The 23,580-nt window shown below is 40.6% G+C and overlaps 1 protein-coding gene across 11 annotated transcripts in view; it reads left to right on the top strand.

The window, feature by feature from the left end:
* The window catches only part of GBF1 (golgi brefeldin A resistant guanine nucleotide exchange factor 1), a 123,774-nt gene that overhangs the window by 11,547 nt on the left and 88,647 nt on the right, over positions 1-23,580 (top strand). For 9 of the 11 annotated variants that reach the window (XM_036828153.1, XM_036828151.1, XM_036828152.1 and 6 more), the window contains exons 2-3: positions 3,283-3,391; positions 4,878-4,944. In XM_036828153.1, the coding sequence (XP_036684048.1) occupies positions 3,296-3,391; positions 4,878-4,944 (163 nt within the window). In that variant the 5' untranslated portion in view covers positions 3,283-3,295. The remainder of the gene's footprint in view (positions 1-3,282; positions 3,392-4,877; positions 4,945-23,580) is intronic. The other 2 variants (XM_036828154.1, XM_036828145.1) reach the window with 1 other exon arrangement.

The following is a 23,580-nucleotide window of genomic DNA, read 5'->3' as shown; positions in this document are numbered from 1 at the left end:
CCCACTAGCTACCTATTTTACATTTGGTAGTATATATAAGTCCATGCCACTCTCTCACTTTGTCCCAGCTTACCCTTCTCCCTCCCCATGTTGTTAGGAGTTTCTTAAAAAAACCTTCCAGGAACTTCCCTGGTGGTGCAGTGATTAAGAATCTGCCTTCCAATGCAGGGGACATGGGTTTGATCCCCGGTTGGGGAACTAGGATCCCACACGCCGCCGGGCAGCTAAGCCTGCGTGCCTTAACTACTGAGCCTGCACGCCTCAACTAGAGAGCCTGCGTGCCGCAAACTACAGAGCCCACGTGCTCTAGAGCCTGCGTGCCACAACTAGAGAGAAGCCTGCACGCCATAACAAAAGATCATGCATGCTGCAACGAAGATCCTGTGTGCTGCAACTAAGACCCGACGCAGCCAAAATAAATATATAAAAATAAATAAATAAAATAAAATGTAACATGTATTTAAAAAAAAAAATCCAGAGATCTAGAGCATATTCATCTTGCCTAAATAATTTAAGGAAGGAGAGATGCTAGAGATTTTATCTTTTCTGATACTTTATTTTTGAATTTGTTTATCTTTCTTCTACTTCTTGGTTCTCCTCCTCTTCATCGTGGTATGTTCTCATCATTGAATCTTATCTGTTCATTGAAGAGAACATTGTTGTGTGTCTAGAGCGTTTAGTCTTCTGAGAGTAACCTAGTTGTTTCTTTAAATTGTCTTTAAAATAAGTGTTGTCTTTTGTTGGGTTCCCTTGTGGATTGGGAGAGGTGTTATGGGCCTGGACAAAATTTGTACCGGTTCTTTTTTCCTTTATCATAGTGGTTTTCATTCTTCTCACTTTCTTGTGTAAAAAATATGCAAATAGAGCTACTTGCAGGGTGCTTTTTTTTTTTTTTTTTGTGTGTGTGTTATTTTTTTTTTTTTAATTAATTATTTATTTATTTATTTTTGGCTGTGTTGGGTCTTCGTTTCTGTGCGAGGGCTTTGTCCAGTTGCGGCAAGCGGGGGCCACTCTTCATCGCGGTGCGCGGGCCTCTCACTATCGCGGCCTCTCTTGTTGCGGAGCACAGGCTCCAGACGCGCAGGCTCAGTAGCTGTGGCTCACGGGCCCAGCTGCTCTGCGGCATGTGGGATCTTCCCAGACCAGGGCTCGAACCCGTGTCCCCTGCATTGGCAGGCAGACTCTCAACCACTGCGCCACCAGGGAAGCCCTGCAGGGTGCTTTTTTTCCCTCCATATCTCTGGCTCAGTTTTCTTTTAGATCCTGCCGAACTCTATAAATGCCTCAAGGGCAGAGATTGTATCTCATTTCTTTCATAATTATTAATTTTTAATTATATTGATGGTACAGTAATATGTTCTCCTTGTAAAAAATTAAAACATGGATAAGGCTAAGTATCCTCTGATTACACCCTGATTTCATAGTACCTTCTCTAGAGATAACTATGGTTGTTGAGTTTGGGGTACATCTGCCCAGACCTTTTATTCTGTGTTTATGTATCTCTCTATATGCCTGTACAAAATACATTAAGTATACTTAACAGCATAGATGACTCACAAACATAATGTTTCAAGGGAAAAGGGCAAATTGCAGAAGAATACATACAAAATGATATTAATTATACAAAATATAAAAATATGCAGAATGATACATATTGTCTAGAGATACATATCAATGAAGTAAAAGTGTAAAGCAACATAAAAGTTTAGTAAACATCAGATTAAGAGTCGTGGGACCAGGGCTTCTCTGGTGGCGCAGTGGTTAAGAATCCGCCTGCCAATGCAGGGGACACAGGTTCAAGCCCTGGTCCAGGAAGATCCCACATGCTGCAGAGCAACTAAGCCCGTGCACCACAACTATTGAGCCTGTGCTCTAGAGCCTGCGAGCCACAACTACTGAGCCCGAGTGCCACAACTACTGAAGCCCTTGTGCCTAGAGTCCATGCTCTGCAACAAGAGAAGCCACCCAATGAGAAGCCCGCACACCACAACGAAGAGTAGCCCCCACTCACCGCAACTAGAGAAAAGCCCGTGTGCAGCGACAAAGACCCAACGCAGCCAAAAATAATAAATAAATAAATAAGTAAATAATTTATGAAAAAAAAGAATAGTGGGCCCTATAGATGAAAGAGAGAAGGATGTAATTAGGGAGGACACACAGAGACTTCAGTTGTACTGTTCTTAATCTGGATACTGGTTGTTATATTCTCTTTATATCTTACTGTATGTTAAATACTGTATATTTTTGAAAACAAAAATCTAGTATTTTATGTAAGGTGGGTTGGTTGGTTGGTTTTTACATAGTTGGCAACATACAGTCATGCATTACAATTTTTTTTTTCATTCCACAGTATGCCTAAAGCTCTTTCCATGTCTTATTTGCTTTGTATCCTTAGCACTCTGAAAGATGCCTTATGCATAGTAGGTGCTTATTAAGTAAATATTTTTGGAATTCCTTTCCTTACTCTGTTAGCCTTACTGTTTTAATTTTCCTTGAGCCTGATCTAAATGTTTGTCTAACTGTACGTCTCCCCTACCCTGCTTTCTATTCCTTTCGTTTTTTAAAATTTTGTCTTTTCTGAGGAGGATTTCTAAACAATGGGAAGTGATTAGGTTGATTTTACATGCTCCTAGGGTTTTCTCTATGCCAAGAAGAGTCTACCTTTCAGTCTGCTTATTAGAGATTTCCTGCTATAAGCAAGTGAACTTGACTTTTCAGAACTTTTCAAAGGTTGCATCACTGCCACTGTCCAATTTTCTGGAGCTGACTTGGCAGAATGGATGCAGTCTATAAATTGACATTGTAACTGTGGTTCCAAACCAGGGCTATTTTTCTAACAGCCTTCATTCTTTTCTTTTAACTTAAACCTTCATTATTTATTGAGTTGATAAAAAAGGAAGAACAAAAGGAAGATCTGAAATACTTCTTTAACAAACTAGCAACACGGATGTATCTGCATATCTATATGATTCGTAGGAGAGATTTGGGGGACAATTGACTTTGAAGAATTTGACATGCTTGTTAGAGATTGTTGAGGTGCCTTTGAAAAGTTTCTGGTGTGATGCTTTTTGAGTTGTATCTTGAACTTGCGGAGACCTCTAGAAGAGCCAGGTAGTTGGATTCATAACATAAGAAGGGCTTCATCCCATCTTAGGATTACAGGTGGGAAATCTTGGTACGGAAAAGTTAAATCATAGTTCTAACCTTATCAGGTACTGATTTAAGCATGGCTATGGTCTTGGGTAACCAAATATTAACTAACTTTTCTCTTCACTGTTTCAGTAGGTTTGCCAGGATGGTGGATAAAAATATTTACATCATTCAAGGGGAAATTAGCATTGTGGTTGGGGCCATCAAACGAAATGCGCGATGGAGCACCCATACTCCACTGGTAAGTGGGCAGTGGGCAGAGAACCTGGTCACTGAGTTGCTGTAGGGGATCTGGTGCGTGGTTAAAACAGTAATCAATTTCCTGGTAATGATGATAATAGTAGGAATTCAGCGTTTTTCAGAGGACCCTTTTGTTTTATTTCAACTAGAGTCAAATTTATAAGCTGCGTTTTTTTCTCTGGAAGCCAAAAGATGATACCATTTTTCTTCTAGCTGTTTTCATAAACAACTTAAGCTAACACTTGGGATCTCTTTAATATGCCTAAAAATGTCAGAAAGATTCCTTATCTTCTAATTCCCAAGAACTATAATTAGCTATCAAATTCATTTCAGTTAGTTTAGTTATTGATACATGGAGTATGGCTTGGTAATGGTACTCCTTGGGAATTCAGCAAGTTTTCTTATATAGAGCAGACCGTATCTTGCCAATCAGATGAGTAAGATTACCTGTTGTAAAGCTGACTTTCTTTATTGCATTTGTATGTTCAAGGATATTTTTTGTACAGTCGTGTAAGACAGTTTTTGGTACAATTGTAAAATCAAGTTTAGACATTTCCAACTTGGTGAAAATGTATATGTGTGTTTAGAAATTTCTTATGTTCATTTATAAAAGTGGATTGTATTAGAAGTACGAGTGGAGTCAGGAATGTCTTAGAAATGAATATGTGAGATTATGATGACTATGAAGAAAGAGAAAAGATAGAATAATACATACATCTTACTCTGTATGTCTCAGTCTGTTTGGGTTGCTCTAACCAAATACCAAAGACTGGGTAGCTTATAAAGAACAGATTTTTTTTTTTTTTCTTTAAACAACAGATATTTATTTCTGGGGGCTGGAAGTTCAAGATCAGGATGTCAGCATGCTCGGGTGAGGGACTTCTTCTGGGTCTCAGACTTCTCATCGTATCCTCACATGGTAGAAGGGCAAGGGAGCACTCTTGGGCCTCTTGTATAAAGGGCATTAATTCCATTCATGAGGAATCTGCCCTCATGACCTAATCACCCACCTTAGGATTTCAACATAGAAGTTCTTTTTTTTTTTTGTGGCCGCGCCACGTGGCATGTGGGATCTTAGTTCCCCAACCAGGGATCAAACCCGCGCCCCCTGAAGTGGAAGCACAGAGTCTTAACCACTGGGAAGTCGCCAGGGAAGTCCCAACTTAGAAGTTTCGAGGGGACACAAACATTCAGACCAGAGCACATATAAAGGACCTAGCAATCTATGGTAGCTTGAGTGCTATGGTCATGGTGTAGATTAAGCTTAGTATTTCAGGATGTACTGTTTTAGGTAAGCCCAGAGTACTTCTATGAGATAAGAGATTAGGGAACTGGAAAAATGAAGTATAGCTAACTTTCTTCTCTTCAGAAGGAAAACTGAATTTTCTGGTTGGCTTCAGAGAAAGAGCCCTTGATCTGTCCTTTATTTCCTCTTTCCTCTTGGCCTGATAATGAATTTTTTTTTTTTTTTAATTTATGTGTTACAGGATGAAGAACGGGATCCTCTGCTGCATAGTTTCAGTCATCTAAAGGAGGTTTTAAACAATGTAACAGGTAAGTGTGTTTGATTTATTGCAGAGGTGGACAGACTTTTTCTGCAAAAGACTATATAATAAATATTTTAGGCTTTGCAGGCTGTAGCAACTGTGCAACTACTCAATTCTGCCATTGTAGCTCAAATGCAGACTCAGATAATACTTAAATGAATGAATGATAAATAAAATTTTCTTTTAAAAAACAGGCTGCAAGCCAGGTTTGGCCCACGGGTGTAGTTTGCTCTGGTTTACTTTATTGCTGATCCTTCCTAGAGTTCCCAGTAGAGTGTCCCATTTTAGTGGGGAATCAGCGTTCATACAATTATAAACTTCCTTCATTGCTTGAGTTATAAATAAGTTATTTTTGGCTATTTTTTGGTTTTGTTTTGTTTTGCTTTAACTACTTTCTTTCTCTGACTTACGTATTCCATAAGATAGGAAGTTGGTGGCACAAATGAAGTTTTTAATACTTGCAGCAAAACCCTTTTCTTACAGAAAATCATTGTTGGTTTTAGGGCCTTAGCTGTCTGTAATGCAAATCTTTTAGTCTTCTGTTGTTGCCAGAATCTTTTGTGTCACACACTCTGCCCCTGTTTTCCTAATCATAATTATGTTACATAATATTCATGTGTTTAGAATTTTCAAAGCCACTTTCACATTTATTACTGTATTGAACTTTTTTCACTTTTTTATTTATTTATTTTTTGGATGGGGAACTTCATTTTTTCTTCTAGTTTCATTGAGATGTAATTGACATACAGCACTGTGTAAGTTTAAGGTGTACATATGCTTTGACTTACATACATTATGAAATGATTACCACAGTAAGTTTAGTGAACATCTATCATCTCATATAGTTTCAAAATTAAAGAAATAGAAAAAAAATTTTTTTTTCCTTGTGATGTAAAACTCTTAGGATTTACTCTCTTAACTTTCGTATATAACATACAGCTGTGTTAATTATATTTATAATGTTGTACATTACATTCCTAGTACTTATTTATCTTATAACTGGAAGTTTGTACTTTTTGGCTGCTTTCATCCAATTCCACCTTGCCCCACCCCCTGCCTCTGGTAATCACAAACCTGATCTCTTTTTCTGTGAGTTGTTTGTTTTTGAAATAGAATTGACCTACAATACTATATTAGTTCCTGTTCTACAACATTGTGATTTGATATTTCTGTACATTTCAAAATGATCACCATGGTAAGTCTAGTTACCTTATTGAACTTTTACACAACCCTGTTGGGGAGGCATGTTAGATATTGTCCCCTTTTTATGAATGAAGTTGAAGCCCAGAGATATTTTAAGTGATTTAGCTGAGGTCACACTGATCCTAAGAAGCGGAGTCAAAACTCCATCAGAGTTTCCATCAGAATTCAGGCCCCTGATGCCTGGTTTATTGCCCTGTTCTGCATTGCTTCTGTTCTTACAATTAGAGGAGAAGGTACACAGGAAGTGCCTTATATTATGTAGAAAAACATGTCAAGGGAGGAGGCAAGTCTCAACACTTCAGGTTTTTCAAGGGGGTATATATAGACCTAAAGGGAAAGCCTCCGAGGCGTGTTCCTCTGTTGACTATAAAGGGCTTTTGCAGTGTATAACCCTGGAATGGTTTTAGCTAGTAACATATCTAAGACCACAAATGAAATAGTTTTTAAGGCTTTTGCAAATTAAATAAATAATAAACAAACAAATAAATTTTTCCTTTCGTGAGAAATGTATCAATAGGAGAATATCTGGAGAAAAATTCCTTTTTACTTTCCTAAACGTGGGCAGAAGTTATCTAAGGATTCCCTACATGTTTCTTTAAAGGAGCAAATTCTCCTCAGTTAAAAAGTGTTGGCAGTATTAGCCAAGAACGATCAAGTAGTATAGAGGTGGTTGTTGTTAGCTAGATAGCAGGGCTAATGCAACTAGGTGGCATGTTCCCATTTTATGTCCTGTACTGTAAGTGATTTGGCTGCTTTAGAAAGTTGGTGGCTTGCACAGATTTTTTTTTTTAATCGAAGTATGGTTGATTTACAATGTTGTGTTAATTTCTGCTGTACAGCAAAGTGACTCAGTTATACATGTATACATTCTTTTTTATATTCTTTTCCATTATGGTTTATCCCAGGATACTGAATATAGTTCCCTGTACTATACAGTAGGACCTTGTTCATCCATTCTGTATGTAATAGTTTGCATCTATTAACTCCAAACTCCCACTCCATCTCTCCCCTCCCCCCACACCCGGAAACCACAAGTCTGTTCTGTGAGTCTGTTTCTGCTTCTTAGGTAGGTTAATTTGTGTCATATTAGACTCCATATACAAGTGATATCATATGGTATTTGTCTTTCTCTTTCTGACTTAACTTCACTTAGTATGATAATCTCTAGTTGCATCCATGCTGCTGCCAGATCTTTTCAACTTTTCCGATAAAGCGTACACATCCCAATTAAAAAGAAAACGTAGTGAGTAGATATTTACAACTCTTTTTGGTGGGTCAGAGTTCAGAGTATTGTCTTTCTAAGAGAGTTAAGGGGATTAAACAAGTTAATACATTTGGAAACTTTTGGCAAGCATTTTTTTTTTTTTTTTAAAGAGTGGGAATTTACATTTTCTTTTTTTTTTTAATTTTATTTATTTATTTATTTATTTATTTATTTATGGCTGTGTTGGGTCTTCATTTCTGTGCGAGGGCTTTCTCCAGTTGCGGCAAGCGGGGGCCACTCTTCATCGCGGTGCGCGGGCCTCTCACTATCGCGGCCTCTCTTGTTGCGGAGCACAGGCTCCAGACGCGCAGGCTCAGTAATTGTGGCTCACAGGCCTAGTTGCTCCGCGGCATGTGGGATCTTCCCAGACCAGGGCTCGAACCTGTGTCCCCTGCATTGGCAGGCAGATTCTCAACCACTGCGCCACCAGGGAAGCCCATTGGCAAGCATTTTATAGACAGCTAGGAATTGTTGTTATAAGTGGCTGGGGACACCCTAAAATGGCTGAGGTCAGACTGGAGTAGCCTTGTAGGCTTTTTGGGCATGCTGCAGACCTTGAGGAGCTGAGGTGGTGCTGCTATCCTGACAGAGCCACATTTCCTACTTGCCATCCAATCCATATCCCATACTTGTTTTCTCCATTCTGACATATCCCAAGACTTCAGTTCAGAGACTGTATCTGTGGTGAATAGTGCAGTCCAGGATTTGGAGTCTAGACCATCTAAGAGGTACCAAAGTTGAGTCTGCTGCCTAATTTTCTTACATCTTTGGGTTAGGAATCCAGATTATCTTCTGCTTGAAACTATTAAAACCAGAATACGCTGAGGAGCCAGTTCTGTCAGTGGTACTAGGAACATAGCTGGGTGTTGCCAAGCTTTCCCTCAGAGGAAGGAAGAAGGTTGTAGTATTTTCCAGGAGCCAACAGCTGTGGCAGATGTTGAAATGGTGCCTGCCAAGGTTGCCCTATTGTTCTTGGGTTTTAGCATATTACCTGCCTGAGAAAATAACAGAGTGGACCCAAAATAGAGCATTTCATGGTCTTCTGATTGGTTCTGACCCCCCACATAGTGCTGGCTTCCAGGAACAGGTTTATGGGTCAACTGACCCTGTGGTCCTGGACTCTGCAATCCATGACCAATTTCTTGTTTCTTTTACCAAAACAAACAGATTTTTCTGATTGGCAGTGTCAGGAGGACTGCTTTCTTGGAAGCCTGTTAACGGTTGAAGGCTGGGAAAGGGTTTTGAACTTGGAGAGAGAGACTGAAGGGACTGCCTGTGCTATGTGACTGGGAATGTTGTACCACTTAGTTTGGAGGAAGTATGGCAGGAATTCTAAGACTCTATTCAGTTTAACTCATGAAAATGACTTGGACTTGGTCTCTTTTTACAAAGGCTTTCTATTTACACTTTTCTAGGTTATTTGCTGGCTGGGTTGGTTAAGAATATTACTAATGGAAATAGGTGGTTCATTGGACATTGTCAGTCAACCTAAATGATTTTGTCTCTTTTCTTGTAAGCAGTCAGAGAATCTTTTACGGACATAAGCGCTACCTACTCCTCCAGGAACATTATCTGAGCATTGTGAAGGAAATAAGTCCACTGTCTCTAGTAAGTTTAGTAAGTCCATATCAGTTATTCTCACAGATAAGTCTCTGGACTACATTTGCAGTCAGTATTTGCCTAAAATGCATGACAACTGGATGCTCTGTAACATCTAGAGTAATAGAATATTCTAATACCAAATCTAAAGAGAGGGTTGCACTTGGAAGGTATGGAGTGCCTAATAAGAGCAAAGTTTGCATATTGGTACTTTGGATAATGCCATAGCTCACCACCAGTGAGACTTGACTGCTGCCTCTCATTTGGTCTTTCGATTCTCTTAGGAATCCTTAGGAGGTTATTCTGAAGGAGTTAAAGCAGATGTGTGGTTGCCAGGAGCTGGGAGTGGGCATGGGGAGTAACTGCTAATGGTTATAGGGTTTCCTTTTGGGGTGATGAAAATGTTCTGGAATTAGATAATGATGATGGTTGTACAGCTTTGTGAATATACTAAAAACCATTGAAGTGTATACTTTAGAAGGGTGAATTTTATGGCATATGAATTATATCTTAATTTTTAAAAATAGCAAATGTACACTGGAAAAGTAATGGGATTTGCCAGTTCTTTCTCAAGGCTCAGAGCCATGAAGGGAAGCCTCTGACTATAGTTGCTGCTGTGCTTTGAACCCATTGCCCAGCAAAGGCAGCATAAGGCTCTGTTCAGCCTCCTAGCCCAGTTTGTCCTTTTATGTCTCTCTCATTAACTCAAGAAGCACATGGCTTTTATATTTAAATTTATTCAAGCTGTAATCTTTGACATTTGAGTTAGCTTTTAGTACAGTTTTGCATTTATAGTAATATATATTATGTATTTTCTCTATCCCCAAAGAATCCATTTTAATCTTTTCCGGATGCAAATTTCAGGCTCTCTTGTCCCATCTCCCCTCTCTTGCTCTCTTTCCCCTCCCCCAACGGAGTGTGTTTGATCAGGTGTGGCAGGAATATCCACTGTCAAGCTGCGCCCTTTATATTAGTCAATATTATCCTTCTCCCCCCTTCCCTGTCTGTCTGCCCCTTTGGGCTTTCCCAGTTGATTTATAATTTTGGAATTCTCATCGGAGTCTGTAATACAGTTTGTTCATTATTTAACCAAAACCTGTTTAATGAGCAGAGAGAGGCAATGTAAATGTTAGGCATGTTGCAGTGATGTACCTTTGTGCTTCTCAAAGCGGGTGGGTAGTTAACTCTGTGCTGCCTGCAGGGCTGGGTTGTCCTGGCCGTAGGGGCAGAAGGACCAGTGCCTCTCCCTTGCATCTGCCCAAGCCCTACCATGGGCTTAGATTCCAAAGACACATTTCCTTTTATCCTTCTAGAGATCTTGTTGGGGCTCTTGCTTATTGGAGTTATCTCCAATCTCACAGTTAGACTGGGTGGTAAGATCTGTGGCATGGGATAGGGGGATGAAAGGGAAAGTGAAATATTAGGATACTTGATACTGCTCTTGGTTTTAGGTCTGTGGAGAGTAGACAGTTTATTTTTATTTTTTTAGCCGCGCAGCACGGGATGTGAGATCTTAGTTCCCCAACCAGGGATCACACCCGTGTCCCCTGCCATGGAAGCACGGAGTCTTAAACGTTGGACCGCCAGGGAAGTCCCCCCAGAGTAGACAGTTTAGAAGAATACTTCTAGCCAGCATTGTCTCTGGTCTTTGATCTCTTTGTTCCCAGATTAGGCATGTCCTTGCAAGCCTTAGTACCCTTCATTCAGTATAACTTCATGGACAAGGCTCTAGTCAGTTGTGATTTGTGGTGTTTGGCTGTGATCATTTGCCTCCAGATTGAGGCTGCCTTTGTCCTTGGTCTTTAAACTTAGATCATTACAAAGAGATTCTTTTCCAGAAAATTTTTGATTTAAAGCACAGAGAGAAGAACAGTCTAAAAGTATCACAACCAGAATCTTCTCTTAAGGAATCACCTGTTAATGACTTTAAAGCCTTCAGGGCCAGGACTTGAGGAAGACCTCTTAGTGGTGTGTGTCAGGGGTGGTGGTGGTGGGGAGGGTAGTGAGTTTGCCTTTGGAGATATAACCCCTGGCTGGCCTTTTAAATTCTGAGGACCTATGGGGTTTGGGGGTATTTAGCATAAGACTAATATGGTCTTGAAGCTCAGTATAAGCACCTGTATTAACTATGGAACTGTTGTAGCTGCTTGGACCTTTTCTTTCTGAGATTCACTAAGTTTTGGATTTCTTCTGGGTCTAGCTTGTTGAATTGCTTCTAACCAATATTTATTGAATATCTGCTATGTGCTAGACATTTTGCTTAGGCACTTAGGCACTGGATCTATAATGGTAAACAAACTTCCTGCCCTCGTAACCACTGGTTTTTAAGACTAGTGGCTCTAGCTGACCGTTCCAAGGCTAACCTTTGTAGCCTCTACTCTGTGCCATATGGTTCTCTATCAGGTATGGAATAGGTGAGAGTGAATGAGAAAAATCTATTGCCAAAAAAAAAAAAAAAAATCTATTGCCATCTTTTCTTACTCCCACTCTTTTCCTTGCTAACACATAAGCCAAAGAAATGAACAAAAATTTAGCTCATATATTTGCTTATTTGGCTTTCCTCATGTAAAGCTGTTCTGGCCAGAGTTTATGTATTCCCAAAGACATTGGTGGGTTTGCGTATTGTAACTCTGAGGGATAAGATATTTGAGGGATAGGATATTTCTTTACTGTGCTTACCTGGACAGCAAGATATGGTGTGCTTGAGTTTAAGAGGGAGAAGCAGGTGCCTGGAGAGAGTGGATGTATCAGGAGTTTATTTAAATATAGTTTATCCTGGACAAACACACCTGTAGGGTACTGTCTGTCTCAAGCTTTGTGAATTCAGAATCTGAGCTAGGAGGTTTGAATCCATGTAACCTCCAGAGGTTTACAGAGAACATTTAAACAGAGTCTGAAAGCCAACCTGGGAGGAACTATGACTTAACACCTGTCTGGCTTAGGCCTCATAGAAATAGCCTTCTAAGTTGAAGCAAAACTCTTCCAGAATGCCTCATACCTCAAGTTAATCTGTTTCAGTTGGAACATGGGAAAGTGTAGTGAAGAGATTTTTGTAGTCACTGTCAGGAAAAAGATTGAGTAAGGGTAATATTTGAAAAAAAAAAATTTGCTGTTAGAGCTACCATCTCCCTAGCGTAAGCAGTATATCATTATTAATCAGCATGAGAAGCCATGAGAAGAAGGTTGAATGAGTCACTAACTTTTTTTTTATTTTGGCCGTGTTGCGGCTTGTGGGATCTTAGTTCCCCAACCAGGGATTGAACCCGGGCCCCTGGCAGTGGAGTCCTAACCACTGGACCACCAGGAAATTCCCCGAGTCATTAGCTTTGACCCACTTGGAAATGAGCTGGTGAATTGTTCAAGGCCTAAGTGGAGGCTGAAAGAACCAAGTATGACAAACTTTGGCAGACAAATTTATGTAATGGGCTAAGTATTAGAAGAGGCAAGGTTGGGCCCACTTATATAAGTATCTCTTTCCTGTGCCTTTTTTTTTTTTTTTTTTTTTGGCCACGCCATGCAGCACGCGGGATCTTAGTTCCTGACCAGGGATCGAACTGTGCCCCCTGCAGTGTAAGTGTGGAGTCTTAACCACTGGACTGCCAGGGAAGTCCCTCCTGTGCCCTTTTTGTCTTTCTTGTTGTATAATAAAATACATGACTATATTAGTTTGGAGATTGTTGAGTAGCACATTAGGGTGTGACTTGAATTTGAATCAGGCTGACTTTGGCAATTTGGAATCTTGGTAGCTTGAGTAGCCTCAGTCTTGCGGGCATTTGAGCACAGTTAGGGAAAATAAAGGTACTGTGATTCTTTTTCCCCTAGAGAATATTCATATCAATAAGATGGCTTCCAGAGGCCTATATTTTGATGACTTAACTTTTTCATTTCTTTTTACTGGGCTTTCCCCAAATGATCTGAACCGTCTTCATTTGACACTTCTAAACCAAGAAGTTCTTCTAAACATTTATTTGTCCTCAGGATTATAAAATGAAGACTTTCTTGAGAAGAAGCAGTTCTGTGTAGTCTGGCTTCTTATTGGTCCAGCTCTCCCTTTTTCTCTCCCTAGTGCTCAAACACGCTTAGCCATTAGAACTAGTCTCCTGGCACATTTTCCACTACTTGTATCTGAAAGGAAGTTGTGAAAAAAAGGGCTTGTTTTGGCTGTGCTGCGCAGCTTGTGGGATCTTAGTTCCCCGATCAGGGATTGAACCTGCACCCTTGGCAGTGAAAGCGCGGAGTCCTAACCAGTGGACCGCCAGGGAAGTCCCAAAAAGGGCACTCTTAATAGCTCGGCTCTCAAAATCAGAAGCAAAGAACCTAATTTCTAGTAGAGTTTGGCGGACAGGGTAACAGTGAGGTGTGTGGTGGGTGTTGGTGTTACCGGTATTGCTCTCATTGACATTGTCCTCTTTAGCACAGCCACCTCTCGAGGCCTGAAATTTCTCTCTGGGTATGTGCTCAACTTGCCATGACAGCAGTCAGATGAGTTAAAAGAGGGAAAGCCAGCTGCTGCTTTGTTTTTAACAAGGAGGCAGGCAGCGTCCCTTTCTTCTTTTCCACCCACTCAAACTCAGGGCAAGTGCCAAGAGGGTTTCAGAAGAAGCCAGGTGTTTGAAATTCAGTGTGCAGTTTTGATTAGGAGAGATAGTATAGAGTTATTTGTCTCAGCTTTACCTTCTCTAACCACCTCTCTATGCTCATAGATGCTCAGTTGGTCACCCCAGTTTCTAAAATGATATTGGATATGTTTATGGAAAGGGTGAGTGCATTTGTCTTTGTTTCTTTACTTTGGTCTTTGGAAGTCTGAAGGACTTAGATGGACAAGCACTCCTGGCTGCCTGTTGGCTGGCTTCTCAGTGCATGCCTCTTCTGTAACACCAGCCTTCTGTTACCACTGTTACCACTGTAGTTTGAGATGTGAAGGGCTGCCACATGTGCACATATCACAACTGACCTTTCCTTGTTCCACGCTTGTTGAGCAATTACTTGCCCGTTTGTAGAACTCACATTATTGCTTTGGGTTTCTGGCCCAATGTGAAGTGGGGCCGTCCAGGAAGTGGGCTGATAGACTGTACATCAGAGGGCAATAAATTGGCATTTGATTTGGTGGAAAGGCAGGGCCAAATGTAGTGTGGGAGCAAGGGTTTTTCTGCAGTCAGCCATGTAGCTTGCTTCCAGGTGTCCTGGAAAGCAGCTTGGGAACTGGAGGCTAAGGGTAGTTGGGGACATTAATTGGTGAGGAAGAGGATCAAAAGGACTTTAATGTTATCTGTGATGGACCCTGAATTGGGAAAAATCATCTAAAAGTAGAGGGACAAAATGAAATTTTCCTGACACTAGTAGGAATTTTTCAACTGATTATTCTTCCTTTTCAAGTAAAGCGAGTTATTAATTGGCAGAAAAATATAAAACTTGGGAGACTCTTGACAAAGGGTTGTAGAATAAGAAAGCCTCATTCCATGTGAACTTTTTCATGAAGGTTCATTCTTCTCTTTGGGCCACAGGTTTAAGAAAACTGCCTCCATACTGGTAATAAAGTGAGAGCTAAGATAATACTATTTTTAAAATATTTATTTATTTATTTAGGCTGCTCCTGGTCTTAGTTGCAGCATGCAACTCTTAGTTGTGGCATGAGGACTTCTTAGTTGCGACATGCGAACTCTTAGTTGTGGCATGCATTCAGGATCTAGTTCCCCAACCAGGGATCGAATGCCAGCCCCCTGCACTGGGAGCACGGCGTCTTACCCCCTGGACCACCAGGGAAGTCCCAGAGAGCTAAGATAATATGATGACTACCCTACTGTGGGCTAGAGTGGTATCTTCAGACTACAGGTTGCATTCTATTAATGAATTGTGATATCATTTTAAAGGGTTGCACAGCATTTTTTCCTCAAATTTTAGTATGAAAAATTTTAAACATAGCAAAACTGAAATAATACAACAGTGACCGCCTACATCCCACACTTGAGTCAAAATTATTAATATTTAGCCATAATTTGCTTTATCAATATATATGTGTGTATATTTTTCATACACCATTTGAAAATAAGTTGCAGATGTGTTGATATTTCAGCATGCATCCTAAATAAGGACATTCTCCTACATAATCATAGTACCATTGTCACACCTAAGAAACTTAACAGTAATTTACCAATATTAGCTAATATCCAGTCCATGTATTAAAATTTCCTTTTTGTTCCCAAACTGCCTTTTATAGCTATAGCTGGTTTTACAAACCAAAATCCAAGCAGAATTCTCATTTCATTAGGTAGTTATATCTCTTTAGACTTCAAAAATCTAATACAGTTTTCTCCACCCTATTGTTTTTCTTCTTGGCATTGACTTTTTGAAGAGACCAGGCCATTTATCTTTAAAATGTTCTATATTCTGGGTTTGTCTGTGTCCTTGTGGTGTCATTTAACTTGTGACTCTATCTCATATATTTCCATTCTAGAAGTTAGGATTAAAAGCTTAATTTGATTCAGGTTAAACATTTTTGACAAGAGTACTTCATAGATGATACTGTGTACTTCATATTCTATCACCACAGGAGGCACATACTGTCAAGTTGTCCCACTGTTGGTGGTGTTAAATTTGATTACGTGCTTCTAGTGGTGACTGCCATATCTCCTCACTGTAAAATAAATTTATTTTTCTCTTTGCAGTTGGTAGATAATCTGTGAAGTAGTAATTTGGCACCTTTTGAATATCCTGTCTCTAATATCCTTTTACCTAATGATCACCCACTGGTGAATTTTTGCCAGAATCACTTATTTCACTGGGGGGAGGGGGTTTGCAGAATGATGATTTTCTAATTCTGTCATTCTTTCTACATTATTAGCTGGCAGTCTCTAGAATAGCTTTCCTTCACAAACTGGAGGATGAACCACAGTTTCTCCTGAAAAGGCAAGGAAAATGCTTAATTCTTTCCCTTAAATTGCCAATTTTCAGGTAAGGAGTTTGTGTAATAATGACCACTGACGGTGGCAAGTAAGTTTTCCCCCTTTTGGGGGGCTTGTTAATTTTTATTTATTCAGTGTTTACAGTTAATTTCATTTATGATTATTTTTGGTGCTCAAGTAATTCCAAATTTGATCAGTGAGAGCCCCTTCAAACTAGTTCCTTTGATATGACCCCTTTGAGCACTTCCTTGCTTTCTGGTACAAGCTGTGGGCATTAAAAGGATTAGAATAGAAAGTATCAGTGCATCACACATAATAAGGATAAATATTGTTTGGGGAAACTTTTGTTTTCCGTTAGAGACGTGTATGTTCTGGGTTACAGTGCAAACTGTATTTCTTTCTGTAGGTCATAGTAAAAAAAAAAACTTTGAAAGCCCTGGTAAAGAGAGCCCTATCTTATCTATCTGTTCATTCCTTTATTTACTTAAAGATCTCTTTTCTCCCCCCAGCTTTATTGAGATATAATTGACATATAACATTATGTAAGTTTAAGGTGTACAGTGTGATGATTTGAATCACATATATTTTGCAAAATGATTACCACAATAATGTTAGTTAACACATCCATCACCTCACATAATTACAGTTTCTGTGTGTGTGTGTGTGTGTGTGTGTAAGAACATTTAAGATCTATTCTCTTAGCAACTTTCAAGTATATAATACATTATTGTTAACTATAGTCACCATGCTGTATATTAGATCCTCAGAACTTTTATTCATCTTATAACTAGAAGTTTATACCCTTTGACCAACATTTCCCCATTCCCTACAACACCCAGCCCCTTGGCAACCACAATTCTACTTTCTGTTTATATGAATTTGTTTTTTTTAGATTTCACATGTAAATGAGATTATACATTATTTATCTTCCTCTGTCTGATGTATTCAATTAGCATAATGTCCTCAAGGTTCATCTGTGTTGTTACAAATGACAGGATTTCCTTTTTTTTGTTTATGGCTGAAGCAGTTCTATTTATATGGTCGTTTCTCTCTGGATGAATCAGCTTTTGCAAGGCAGAGGTTAATTTGAGACCATTTGAATCATAACAGTCCTGGAGAATGTTATGATTTCCCCCAAGGAAATAATGATTGTGGATGTAATCGTGACTAACTAGTCACTTTGCACCTTGTACCTTATCTGTTTTATGTGATGTTAAGCTGATTGTTCAGGAAAGGGGGATAGCACATCGTGTTAGACAGGGCCTGGCCTGGCCATCCTTTTAGTTCTTTTGGTGGGTCAAGGAGGGAGTAATTTGTGCTGGAAAGACTCCAGAACAGCATCTTTTCCAGGAACTTTGCTCTTGGCAGAAATTCATTTATCTACTAAGTCAACAAGTATTTCTCAAGCACATAATGTGTGCCAGACACTGAATTAGGTATTAAGAACCTAGTTTTCGAGGAGACCAACACAGTTCCTGTCCTCATAAAGTATATGGTCTAGTGGGCTGTTGATTTGAGAAGCTCTGGAATTTGAGTGGACAGCTGGGCACTGGTTTGAAGTCTTCCCAGCTTCCACATGTGACCTCAGTAAATTGTTGTATGCCCTGGTGTGCTGAAAGAGGTTCCAGGGTGGTCAGAAGAACAGCACTTGTGTTTGTCTGCATTATCTATCCCACCCCCACTCTCTCCCCTAGCCTTGGCTACTTGGCAGTAACCATGTGCATGGCAGCTTCATTAGCTGCTTTAGGGCTTTGAATGTCTTAGGGCTCGATTAGTCCATTTATATTCATCTTTGATTAATCAGTCTGTGCATCTCAGAGCTGAACTGACTAAAATTGTACCACAGGATAAGATATCAATGGCTGGGGACTTCCCTGGTGGCACAGTGGTTAAGAATCTGCCTGCCAATGCAGGGGACATGGGTTCGAGCCCTGGTCTGGGAAGATCCCACATGCTGCGGAACAACTAAGCCCATGAGCCACAACTACTGAGCCTGAGTGCCCGCATGCCATAACTACTGAAGCCCGAGTGACTAGATAGAGCCCATGCTCCGCAACAAGAGAACCACCACAATGAGAAGCCCGCGCACTGCAACAAAGAGTAACCCCAGCTCACCACAACTAGAGAAAGCTCGCGTGTAGCAATGAACCCAACACAGCCAAAAATAAATAATAAATAAATAAATTGATTTTAAAAAAAAGATATCAATGGCTGATTGTCTTTTCTAATAAAAATCAGCTTCTAATAAAATTTAGCTCTCAGGCTTAGGGCTTTTAACACAATTGTTAGGATTCTACGGTCTAGGGGCACAAAACGAAGATATTAATAGCTATTTAGCTAAGGTGCCGAAAGAATGAGGGGAATTCCCTTGCGGTCCAGTGGTTAGGACTCTGTGCTTTCACTGCTGAGGGCCCAGGTCGGGGAACCAAGATCCCTCAAACTGCGTGGCGTGGCCAAAAAAATAAAATAAAAATTCATAACTTAATCGGGCCAACACTGTAAAAAAATAAAAGAATGAGGGGCTTCCCTGGTGGCGCAGTGGTGAAGAATCCGCCTGCCAATGCAAGGGCACACGGGTTTGAGCCCTGGTCCGGGAAGATCCCACATGCCACAGAGCAACTAAGCCCGTGCGCCACAACTACTGAGCCCACGAGCTTAGAGCTCATTCTCCGCAACAAGAGAAGCCACCGCAATGAGAAGCTCGCGTGCCGCAACGAAGAGCAGACCCCACTCACCGCAACTAGAGAAAGCCCGGGCGCAGCAACAAAGACCCAGCACGGCCAAAAATAATAAATAAAGAATGAGGAAAGTCCTTTTCTATAGCTCGAATTGGACAATCCCATTTCAAAAATAACATGAGCATTTTTTAGTAGCAACCCATTGTCTTTAGACCAGCGGCCTCATATGAGGAAAAAAGTATCAAAACCCATGTGACTTTGGATAGGATTTGGCTTCAAATTAATAGAACATACCATCATATATTTGTCTTGTGAATCCCAGAGCAAAGCACCCTTATTTAGAAGTAGCCCTCAAGAAACATGGGTCCTTAGAGAGAATGCCGTTTAGAAATGTCCTTTTTCCTTAGGAAAAAAAAATGTATTCCTAGGATTTTCAAGGGTGGAAAGAGATAGTAAGGCAGTGAAGCAATTAAACAGTGGTTAAGGGCTTCTCTGGTGGCACAGTGGTTAAGAATCCTCCTGCCAATTCAAGGGGACATGGGTTTGAGCCCTGGTCCAGGAAGATCCCACGTGCTGCGGAGCAACTAAGCACATGCGCCACAACTACTGAGCCCGCACACCTAGAGCCCGTGCTCCACAACAAGAGAAGCCACTGCAATGAGAAGCCTGCGCACCGCAACGAAGAGTAGCCCCCGCTCGCCACAGCTAGAGAAAGCCTGCGCACAGCAACGAAGACCCAATGCAGCCAAAAAAAAAACCCCAAAAAACAGTGGTTAAGATCTTTCTAAAAGAGAAAGTTGGAGGGACTTTGATGATGGCACAGTGGTTAAGAATCCGCCTGCCAGTGCAGGGGACACAGATTTGAGCCCTGGTCTGGGATGATCCCACATGCTGCGGAGCACCTAAGCCTGTGTGTCACAACTACTGAGTCTGCACTCTAGAGCCCATGAGCCACAACTACTGAGCCCTCATGCCGCACCTGCTGAGGCCTGCGCCCTCTAGAACCCGTGCTCTGCAGCAAGAGAAGCCACCGCAATGAGAAGCCCGTGCACCACAATGAAGAGTAGCCCCCGCTCGCTGCAGCTAGAGAAAGCCCATGTGCAGCAACAAAGATGCAACACAGCCAAAAAAGAAAAAAAGTTGGAGTGGATGTTGGAGTATAAATGTATTCCACAAAAAGACGTGTGACCTATCATTTGCTTGATAGCTTATTATGTTTTTTTAAAATTTATTTTATTTATTTATTTTTGGCTGCATTAGTTCTTCGTTGCTCTGCGCGGGCTTTCTCTAGCTGCGGTGAGTGGAGGCTACTCTTCGTTGCGGTGCACGGGCTTCTCATTGCGGTGTCTTCTCTTATTGTGGAGAACGGGCTCTAGGCTCATGGGCTGAGTAGTTGTGGCTCACAGGCTCTAGAGCACAGGGTCAGTAGTTGTGGTGCACGGGCTTAGTTGCTCCGCGGCATGTGGGATCTTCCCGGACCAGGGCTCGAACCCGTGTCCCCTGCATTGGCAGGCGGATTCTTAACCACTGCGCCACCAGGGAAACCCGCTTATTATGTTTAAAGTGCAGTTATTTCTCCTTTGCCTTTTTTCTGAGATGAGTGTACATCCAGGGTACATCGTTAATACCTACTATAGCCAAATACTTTTTGTGACCAGAGCCCAGTGACTCTGGCAGAGGATCCTGGTTCCCTCTGGCCCAGGAAGAGAAGTTTTCTTTTGGTTCAGCCCACCTGGAAAGAAGCGTTGTGGGGAAAGTAGTCAAGGGAAGTGGATTTCTGTTGCCAGAATCTAAATATGGCTCATTAATCCTCCCAAGTGAGCCCAAGATTAGCATCTTAATTAGTCTCATTTCAGAGGTTTTAAAGACTTATTCTGTTCTCTAGGTTCTTTATAAAGAAGGAAATGAGCAGTGGCTGCATTTGGTAGAACAATTCCGTATTTAGAGAATGGGAGCTGTTGCCAGGATCCTAAGTGGTCCTAGGTAGGCTACAGCCTCGAGAGTCAGCAAAACTGGGTTGTGTACATGCAGTAACAGAAGGCAGAGAGCGGGAAATATTTGTGTTGGTAATAGTTTTCCTCTAAAAGCTCCAAAGGGAAGGAAAAAGTTGGCTTGCTCCCCTACCATAGATGGTTTTATTGTTATCTAGAATGTGAGTCCAACCCCATTTCCTCCTTACCGAATTGGTGTCAGGACATTTAATCAGGTCAACTGATGGTGAATTCTTTTGAATTTTTATTTTGAAATAATTTCAAACTTACAGAAATGTTGCAAGGATAATACAGAGGTCTCCTATATACCCTTCTGCTACTTGTTTTATTATTCTCTTTCTGTACACACACACATACATATGTATATAAACTTTATTCTAAACCATTTGAGAGTAGATTATATATATCACGACCTTTTATCCCTTAATACTTCAATGTATATTTCCTAAGAACAAGGATATTCTCTTACATAATCTTTAGTACAGTTACCAAATTCAAGAAATTTAGCATTGATACAGTACTATTCATATTCCAATTCTGTCATTTGTCCCAATAATAAACTTTTTAGTTTTTTCCCCTTCAGTCAAGGATCACATATTGCATTTAGTTGTCATGTTTCTTTAGTCTCCTTTAATCTGAAACAGTTCTTCAGCCTTTCTTGGTCTTTTATGACATTGAAATTTTTTATGAATACCAGCCAGTTTTTTTTCTTTCTTTCTTTTCCTTTCTTTCTTTCTCTCTTTCTTTCTCTCTCTCTCCCTCCCTCCCTCCCTCGCTTTTTCTCTTTCTCTCTTTCTCTTTCTTTCTTTCTTTCTTTCTTTCTTTCTTTCTTTCTTTCTTTCTTTCTTTCTTTCTTTCTTCTTTCTTTCTTTCTTTCTTTCTTTTCTTTCTTTCTAGAATGCTCCTCATTTGGGTTAGTCTGGTGTTTTCATCATGATGATTCAGGTTATATGTATCTGGCATGAATCTATACATCACTACTGATAATAGTGTCCTTCTCAGGATATCATATGTGGAGGTGCCCCTCATTGGTGATATTAATTTTGATCACTTCATCAAGGTGTTACTTTGTTTCTCCACTGGATAGATACTATTATCCCCTTGGAACTCATAAGGAGTCTGTGTGGGGAGACACATTAAGACCTTGTTTTGCTCCTCATTAAACTTTTCCCCCCATGATTTATCATACATTGATGATTCTTGCCTGAACCATTTTCAGATTGCAGTGACAGAAAATTTTGAGTGGTTGCTTAAAATACCTGTTCTTAAAGGACTTGTTCTTAGGTATGGAAAGAAAATGTGAATTTTCTTCTTAGCTTGCTTGTGTTTGTTTCTTTCTAAGAAATACAGTCACATGTCCTGAAGGTCTGTATTTCTTTATGGCTTAGGTGATGCTGTTTTTTAAAAATATCCAGTAACGGGCTTCCCTGGTGGCGCAGTGGTTGAGAATCTGCCTGCTAATGCAGGGGACACGGGTTCGAGCCCTGGTCTGGGAGGATCCCACATGCCGCGGAGCAACTGGGCCCGTGAGCCACAACTACTGAGCCTGCGCGTCTGGAGCCTGTGCTCCGCAACAAGAGAGGCCGCAACAGTCAGAGGCCCGCGCACCGCGATGAAGAGTGGCCCCCACTCGCCGCAACTGGAGAAAGCCCTCGCACAGAAACGAAGACCCAACACAGCCAAAAATAAATAATAAATTAATTAATTAATTAAAAAAAAAATATATCCAGTAACTTGAGGAATTCCCTGGCAGTCCAGTGGTTAGGACTCTGCGCTCTCATGGCCAAGGGCCCGGGTTAGATTCCTGGTCAGGGAGCTAAAATCCCATAAGCTGTGTGGCACAGCCAAAAAAAAAAAAAAAAAAAAAAAATCCAGTAACTTAAAAGAGTTTTGAAAATTGGGAAAAGATTTATCTCAATGAGGCTTGACTGAGGGTTTGGTGATTTCCTAGAATATGGCAACATAACCCAGTGGAATTTGTTCTCCACTCAACCAACAGCATAAATGTTTCTCCTCTAAGCCAGACTGGAAACAGCCATGTGAAGCTGATTCCCTTCTCTTTTTTTCTTTCCCCCTTCTTTTAATAAGTGGGATAGCAATATGAATGCATCATATTTCAACTTTTCTCAAATCTGTTTTAAAAGCCTGGTTGGGCTCATTAAGAACTTCTACTTAAGCTTTTTAAAATGAATAAAGTTTTGAAATGCCCATCAGGAGCTTTAAGAGAGAAAAATGGTTTGAGAAAAGTACTCCCCATTCTTATTTACTATCTATCACCCTTTTCTCTCCTTCCCTCTTTTTTCTCTACATTTTTCCTGTTGCTTCTACTTTCCTTTTATTCCTTTGAAGGATCTGATCAATATGCGTGAATGAGCTTCCCTAAGAAAAGAAAAGTCAGAGAGAGAAAGAGGTATTGCTCTTGAGTCTCAGGTCCTTTGCTGTTACTACGGTGAAGAGTAGGCTGATGATACATTACTACTGAAAGCCTTACTAGCTATCAGTTATGTTTGTGGAGGAAACCTTTCCCATGATAAATTTAAAAAGAGAGAGAAAAGTAGGGAAAGAAAATAAATGGAACTAGAGAGGCAGAAAGTAAGGAAGAATGAACAGAAAGGAGGAGAAGAAAAGGACTTGGAGGGAAGGACCAAGAATACAGAGCTGCTAAATAGGAAAATGGGAATTAGCTCTAACATTTACCTTTACCCAGTCTACTGTTTGGGCTTTCCCCTTTCAGTAGAGTGGGTTGCAAGGTAGGATGAGGTTGGGTTGAATGAAATGGTCCCATCTTTGACTCCTTGGATCCATCCACTCAGAACTGAAGGGCTTACCCTGTAATAGGGTGACTTGATAGCCTGATCCTAGTAGGTTGGGGTGGAAGAGTCTATTAAGTGATGCCTTTTGGAGAGCTAGCATTAACAGTTATTTTTAACCTTCCGTTTCAATCCCTTCATTCTTTAGGCTCCTCCACTGGCTACTGTGAGAGCAGTCAAAATTAGCAACTATACA

The sequence above is a fragment of the Balaenoptera musculus genome, chromosome 16 (genome assembly GCF_009873245.2).
Source record: "Balaenoptera musculus isolate JJ_BM4_2016_0621 chromosome 16, mBalMus1.pri.v3, whole genome shotgun sequence".
NCBI lineage: Eukaryota > Metazoa > Chordata > Mammalia > Artiodactyla > Balaenopteridae > Balaenoptera > Balaenoptera musculus.
The sequence above is the reverse complement of the archived record's forward strand: the minus strand, read 5'-3'. Positions and strand labels throughout refer to the sequence as shown.